The sequence below is a fragment of the Myotis yumanensis genome, unplaced genomic scaffold (assembly GCF_028538775.1).
Source record: "Myotis yumanensis isolate MYYU_CA2020_CCGP unplaced genomic scaffold, mMyoYum1.0.hap1 SCAF_1, whole genome shotgun sequence".
In the NCBI taxonomy this organism is placed as follows: Eukaryota; Metazoa; Chordata; class Mammalia; order Chiroptera; family Vespertilionidae; genus Myotis; species Myotis yumanensis.
In genome coordinates, this window is record NW_027223752.1 from 84,906,486 (window position 1) to 84,914,128 (window position 7,643).

Here is a 7,643-nt window from a genome sequence, read left to right on the forward strand (position 1 = left end):
GAAGCTCCTAACCTCTCCTTTTTTTCTTTTTTTTTTAAATTCTGGAATTTATTTACCTTCTACGGCTGTCAATGGAGCTGAGAGCTGGCTTTAGCTCTGAGGCTCGGCTCCAGCTCTGAGACCTCAGCTGCTGAAAGCAGGTTTCTTGGATTTGTTTGGATTCTATATTTGTAACACTGTTGCAACTCCAGCTCGGCCGGCTGGCTGAAAGCATGGGGATGGTTTAGCTTCTATAGTTTCAACATAGTTGCTTTGAGTGCAAGCTCAGAGGCCAGCAGCAGAAGGTGGGGAACCTTGGCTTCTTCCTTCACTGGAGCAAGCAAGCCTCCTGTTCACTTCAGCTGCCTGGCTGCCGGCCGCCATCTTGGTTGGCAATTAATTTGCATATCGCCCTGATTAGCCAATGGGAGGCGTGTAGGAAGTACGGTTAATTACCATGTTTGTCTATTATTAGATAGGATAAAGTGATCCCCCATAAGTCTAGTACCCACCTGACACCATATATAGTTGTTATATCATTGATATTCCCTATGCTCTACTTCACATCCCCAAACACAATACTTCTTAATCCCACAGCACAAGGCAGTTAGATGGAGACCGAAGCTCAAAGAAAGCAAATGCATCCCTGAGGCCACACAGGACTCAGTGTGAAAAACAGAAACCAGGTGGAAGTAGTCTCCATTGAGCCTGATCTGAATTGTCTGTTGAATGCGTAGGCGGTTGATAATCTATTATCAGGGACTGGGGTAGGTGTGGTTAGTGTAGGGAAAAAAATATAGATGCCCAATGTTTATTTTTAAACCTCTTCTCTAAATTCTGGGAACTCTGGCTCAGTATTTCAACACCTGTGGGTAAGGTGGGAGCGGGCTGTTGGAATTTCAGCAATTCTCCCATGTCTGGGGGACATGGCTGCAAGTGACACAATGGCTAGGGCCTCTGATTCCAGAAGAAAAGACTGCATCCAGCACTCACCCTCCCCACTTCCTGCTCCACTAGGCAGCAGTTGGGTAACCTGGAGAAAGGAACTACAGCATGCTTGAAGGGGGAGGATAAAATGGACATTTATTATACACAGTAGCAAAAATGGAACAAGAGTCAAATATGCAGTGATGGTCTTTATATCAATTCTCCAAAGACTAGGCACTCAACCTAAAATAAACGCCCCTTTCTCAGTTCTGGATGAGCAATGGGATCTCACGTGGGAAAGGCTGGGATCTAGTTCATGGGGATGATGCCCAGTGAATGCCACTTAGTCTCAGTGGAGAAATGTCTGAGGACCAAAGCCTTTTGGGAGGTGTGTCCTGGATCCATCAAAAAGTCAGGAATCTCTCAGGCCCACAAGGCAATTAAGGCCATGAAGGCAAAACCAACGGTTACACAGGCCCACTTGAGCATTGGGGCCTCAGGAGCAGCTAGCTCCCTGGGCAAAATTTCTAGGAAGGTGACATACAGGAAGGTACCAGCTGCAACACCCTCTAACACAGCCTGGGCTAAGCCTTGCCCCCCTTCTGAGTCCCTTGTAGGCACAGCCAGCCCCAAGGCTATGCCCAGGGGGGACATGAGAGAAAATGACAGTATGCAGAACATGGCCCATCGTGGTGCAGTGCCTATCTGCACCAGCCGCAGTCCTACACTAAACACCACGGGCCCCTTGTGAGCCAGGACAGCAAGACAGAGCTGCACGCTAGTTGGTACAGTTGTCTGAAGCCCCACAGCCAGACCTTCAAACACTGAGTGAAAGGAGAGTGAGAGCAAAAGAATGAGGGCTCGAAAGGGCTTCCGCGAGGGTGAGGGTTCATGGCTGTGGAATTCATGGATGTGAGCCTCACTCGCTTCCTCCTCCTGCACTTTTGGTTTTCCAATGGTTTCAGGACAGCACTGCAATGCCAGCGACTCCAAAGAGAAGATAAACAAGAAGCCCAGGGAGATGATGAGCCCTCCATAGGAATATTCCTTCTGGGAACAGAGAGAGGGGCTGTGGGACGGGAAAGGAAGGAAGTGCAGTGGATGGAGGTGTGGAGATGGGATGGGAGACTGGAGAGAATGGGAAATGTGGGACTAGAACTTTAAAAAGGGTAGGTGGCCGGACTGGTGTAGCTCATTGTTTGAGCGTCAACCCATGAACCATGGTTGAATTCCTGATGAGGGCACATGACTGGTTTGGGAGCGCAGTGCCCAGTAGAGGGCATACTGGAGGTAGATGATCAATGATTCTCTCTCATCATTGATTTTTCTACCTCTCTCCCTCTCCCTTTCTCTCTCTCAAATGAATAAAAATAATGTTTAAAAATGGGGGAGGTAAGGGAATGAAGGCTGGAGGAGATATGGACATGCAACAAGAATACCAGATGGACCAAGGTTGCAGTGTCAGTAGGGTTGAAATGTGGGAAAATGATGGGGAGCATGTCTAAGGGTCTAGGGCAGTGGTCGGCAACCTGCAGCTCACGAGTCACATGCGGCTCTTTTGCCCCTTGAGTGTGGCTCTTCCACAAAACACCACATGCGGGCGCGCATGTACAGTGCAATTGAAACTTCGTGGCCCATGCGCAGACGTCAGAATTTTGTGGAAGAGCCACACTCGAGGGGCCAAAGAGCCGCAGTTTGCCAACCACTGGTCTAGGGAAAGAAGGAAAGAGTAAAGCCAGAGCTTTGTCTGGGGTTCCATAAACCCAAAAGTATCGGGTTGGCTCCTCCTTTCCCTACAGTGTCTGAGCTGAGGAGCAGAGGGATTCCTGGTATTCCTCATGTCCTCTCCTCAAAAGGATCTGGGTATGAAGAGTCTCTGGTTCTCCTCATCCTCCAGGTTGGGTGTGAGAGATACTTACAGAAGCTGAATTAGGATATCCAGAAGAATTTCCTCCACTGTTCTAGGGAGAAAAAAAGCAGAAATTAGCTGAGGGATGGAGCAGCTCAGCTTCCTGCCCTGTTCCTTCAGCTCCACTGCTTTCCTTACAGTCTAATCTGACCTGTCATCATGATTCCACACAACACAGAGCTGTCATTGTCTCTACTGTTCCACCCATGTCCTTTGCTCCATCACTTTCCCCAATTTCTCCCCTTGGTTCTGCTCATCATCTGGCTTCTTAGCCCTACACCTCAGCTGCTCACCTTCACCCGGAGCTGCCGGATCTCGAATTCAATATTCTCCAGGGCTTCAACAGTCATGTGCATGAAACCTGCTCCCAGGAAAACGCCTGCAGAAACGCAGCTCAGGAGGCTGAGGCCCCGGGGGAGTTGACCTAATGAAAAGCAGGAGTTACAACAAGTTGGCAATGAGGAGATGGACAAAGGTGACTAATGAGCAAAAAGGAACACTCAACATCCAAGCATGGGGATGGCAAGAGAATCAGAGCAAGTGTCAGGGTAGGGTGACAGGGTTGAAGTCAAGTTATGGGGGCAAAGATACAGAAGAGCTATACCTCTGATTGCCTGAATCTTGAAACATTTGAAGCAGATGGGAATAAGGCCACAGACCAGCGTGACAACCAGCATGGCAAAGAGGCAGCCAATTTTTACTTCTAGTACTGGCTCCATCCTTGGGGTACAGGATAAAAAGACCTCAGAATGACAAACGGAGTTACATTGGAGCAGGAGTGGTGTCTTAGGTGCTCCATTTGGAGCAGGAGTGGTGTCTTAGGTGGTCAAAGCTGTAGTGTCCACTCCTGAGCCTCAGGAAGCTGTTGGATTCTCTTTGTTTTGTGCTGCCTAATTGTGCAGCCTTGCATAGCTGGCTGGGGCCCTGCCTCATCTTCCTGCCCTCCCGCTACTTGGAGGCCCCTCCCCTGGCTCATGCCTTCTGAACTTGAAAACCAGAAACTCCAGACTCCCTGCCCGGCACAGCCCTGTGCTCTGTCTTCTCTTCAGTTCCATGATTAATCCAAGGGCCGTGGACTGACTTAGTTCATGCCTGGGGCGGGTCTAATCCAAAATGGCAGACTATGGTGCTACTTCCCAGCTATTGTGTGTTGGAGACAATCTGGTCCTGGCTCACTCAGGACATTTGATCTAAGCCTTCCATACCCTGCCCACCCCAATGCAAGTCTCATAGGCTGCTATGCTGATACCTGAACCTTACCCTTTCAGAGGGGATTTGGGGCCACCTGGGTGAAGGAGGTGGGGCTAAGGAGTGGTGCTGCTGCCACTGTGGGAACTAGTGGATGAGGGGACTCCCCTAGCCTGTAACCCCAGAAAAATAGCTCCAGGTATGGAAATGTCTTTGGGAGTTGAGATTTCTAGTATTACAACACTGAAACTGTTCCCGCTTCTGACTGTGCCTACTTCCTGATATACGTTGTGGGAGAGGGACTGAGAGTTTTATTACACAGAAAGTTGCTCTAGCTCTGAAACAGCAAGGCCTAGGGGAACACAGAAATGAAAGTCTCTGCCTGGACATACTGTTGTTGAGATAGATGACTCAGTCTTGAAGGGATAGTTTCTTGAGGGACATTCATGATGCAAACTCGGGAGCTGATGAACCCTGAAAGAGATAAAAGGAAAGGAAGGAGGGAGAAAAACAGAGGCCAGGCAGCTGCTAGTCACCTATCCAGGCGGCCCATCTAACTACCCTGAGACCTTTTGAGCCAGTTCTCAAAGTGCTGGGGGCAGCGATCCCCACTACCCATTACTTCCCTGGGAAGTCCCGGTCTCTGGGAGAAGCAGCAGTATTCTTACAGGAGGGGCTGAGCTTGAGGTTTCTGTGGGGAGACAGGCATTGAATCTCTGAGGACTCACTTCGTTACTGGATAGGCCGTGATGACTGACCTCTATACCTTTTAAGAATCACAAGACTTATTCCCATTCTTTGAAAAGTTATAATTCTTATTAAAACCTCAAACAAATGCAGATATCTAGGAGTACCAGCACTCCTGTTACCATGAACAGTCAGTTGGAGCGCTGAGGAGTCTCCTCATTGGCCAAAATGGCGCAGAGGGCGGGTCTTACAATGAATGCGCCAAAGACTGGAAAGATGAATGGGCAGGCCCCGGGGCGTGGCAAGCTAAAAAGACCAATGGACTGGACCTGAGGAATATGAATGGACAGGGCCTGAGCGGGGCCCAAAGCTCGAAATGTGAAAGGACAGGGCCCCAACGAGCTGTAATCTAGCAAAATAATTGGGTAGAAAAATAAAAAGCCCTCTTCTCCCTATTCCTGTAAAAACCACAGCTTGAGCAGGAAGGGGGGATGGTCTTTGAGACAGAAGTCTACCATTCTCAGAGGTTGAGCAGCACCAGAATAAAACCTCTTTCCTTTTGCACCTGTCTCATGAGTTTGGCTTTCCTTGCGGCAGGCATTAAACCTGTGTTTTTCGTTACACTCCCATCCTGGATACCAGGTGGCTTTAGCCTTGTCAGGCACGATGCAGGAAATCTCTTGTTACACATCCTTGTTAACTCTCAAGGGGATCTTCAACAGGGGACGGAAGAAGCTCAGACGGGGTGGTCACAGGTGAAAGATCTCCCCAGGAGCTGACACGGGCACAGCGATACAAATCCCTATGAAAGAGAGAGGTCAATGTGGGGAGTGGGTTCTTGCCACCTCCCACTAATTGTGGTCACAGCCTCCGTACCTGCCATGGCGGCGGGCTGTGAGCACAGCATGCTGCATATGCCCATCTGGACAGCACAGGTGACAGTGCACATGGCGTGGCCGCTTAAGGACAGGCTGAGTGATCCGGGGCCAGCGATTAGCTTCCTCTGGAGACCCCCGGGCAAGGATTACCATCGAGAACTTTTCCTCCTTTGGCTTCTTGCTCTGAGGTAAGGATAGAGTGACTGTTTTTTGGGGAAAAAAGATGTGGGGAAAATGTTGACCCCCATTCCTGTAGCCCTTTAAATATTCTAGGTCATGCACATTCAGGCCCTACAAACGCTCTCGAAATTTTCCAACTCCTCCCACCTGGTTCTTTTTCATCCTGCTTTCCCAAGCTACCTCCTCCCTGCTGCCATATTCCCAGGTACATACCCAGCTGAAGGGGATGGGATGGTAAGCCTGGGAAAAGCTACAGGCCAGGGGCTCAGAGGCTGTCAACTGGGGACAAAGAAGCTCATAGGGACACTGTAAACACACATGAAAAATATGAGGTAAGAGGAAAGAACCACAGATCATAAAACTGGGAAACTAAGGGTGCTAGGGTCAGGAAGGGCTAGGGGTAAGGGAGCACAGGAGTAGGGGGTAGGGAGAGCAGGGGATCCACTAAGAAGAAATCAGATCGGGACACAAAGCAGTGGAGGGAGGCTTAGCTTTGCCCTCTCACTTGCCCTGGACACAGCTGAGCTCAGCTCTTTGCATGCTGGGAAAGGCAGAAGCAATACTCACTGGGGCAAAGACAAAACCAGGTCGAGGGTCCAGAGGTGACTTCTCCTTTCCCTGAAATCAAAGGAAATAAAAAAATTAAGCTGGATCTGCAGGGTCTATTCTCATAAGTCAATCTCTGCTCTCAGTCAATTGAGGACTCCTTTAACATCTGATTCTGGTAATTACTAACTATGTTCTTTGAGTTAAACTGGCTACTTCTCCAATACTCCAAACAAAGAACTTTCTCTTTGCAGCAGGAGAGAGGCAGGAACTTGGCACATAGAATGGTGCTCTTCTTGTCAGCAACCTCCACTCTCAAAAAAATCCCATTCCAGGACAATTAAATTCATGATTTTACACTGGCTCATACAGTCCTAGAGATAAGGTTTTTGGCTTAACCATGTCCTAGATCAGGGATCAGCAAACTTTTTTTTTTTTTAATTTTAATTTTTTGCTAAAAGTATTACAAAGGGTATTACATATGTGTCCTCACCCCCGCCCCTGCCCTTGACAATCCCCTGCCCTCCCTTACCCCCCAGTGTCTTATGTCCATTAGTTATGCTTATATGCATGCATACAAGTCCTTAGGTTCATCTCTTACCCCCCTCCCCCCTGCCCCCCAACTCTCCCTGGTCTTCCCACTGCAGTTTGACAATCAGTTTGTGGCAGCTCTGCCTCTGTATCTATTATTGTTCAAAAGTTTGTAATGGTCTTTATTATCCATGAATGAGTGAGGTCATGTGGTATTTTTCCTTCATTGACTCGCTTGTTTCACTTAGCATAATGCTCTCCAGTTCCATCCAAGCTGTTGCAATTGGTAAGAGTTCCTTCTTTTTTACAGCAGCATAATATTCCATCATGTAGATGTACCACAGTTTTCTAATCCATTCATCTACTGATGGGCACTTAGGCTGTTTCCAGAACTTAGCTATGGTGAATTGTGCTGCTATGAACATATGGGTGCACATATCCTTTCTTTTTGGTATTTCTGGTTTCTTGGGATATATTCCTAGAAGTGGGATCACAGGGTCAAATGGGAGTTCCATTTCCAGTTTTTTGAGGAAACTCCATACTGTCTTCCATAGTGTCTGCACCAGTCTGCATTCCCACCAGCAGTGCACAAGTGTTCCTTTTTCTCCACATCCTCTCCAGCACTTGTCTTTTGTTGATTTGTTGATGATAATCATTCTGACAGGTGTGAGATGGTACCTCATTGTTGTTTTGATTTGCATCTCTTGGATGATTAGTGACTTTGAGCATGTTTTCATATGTCTCTTGGCTTTCTGAATGTCCTCTTTTGAAAGGTGTCTATTTAGATCCTTTGCCCATTTTTTGATTGGATTGTTTAT

At 48.1% G+C, this 7,643-nt stretch overlaps 1 protein-coding gene across 1 annotated transcript; it reads right to left on the bottom strand.

Annotated features, from left to right (window-relative positions):
• Positions 1 to 1,329: 1,329 nt before the first annotated feature.
• Positions 1,330 to 3,534, bottom strand: LOC139004172 (zinc transporter ZIP2-like). The gene is made up of 4 exons (XM_070406971.1): positions 3,420 to 3,534; positions 3,109 to 3,239; positions 2,826 to 2,867; positions 1,330 to 1,956 (listed from the first exon to the last, which is right to left on the bottom strand). The coding sequence occupies exons 1-4, from the start codon at positions 3,532 to 3,534 to the stop codon at positions 1,330 to 1,332; spliced, it is 915 nt and encodes a 304-aa protein (XP_070263072.1).
• Between the last annotated feature and the right edge of the window lie 4,109 nt (positions 3,535 to 7,643).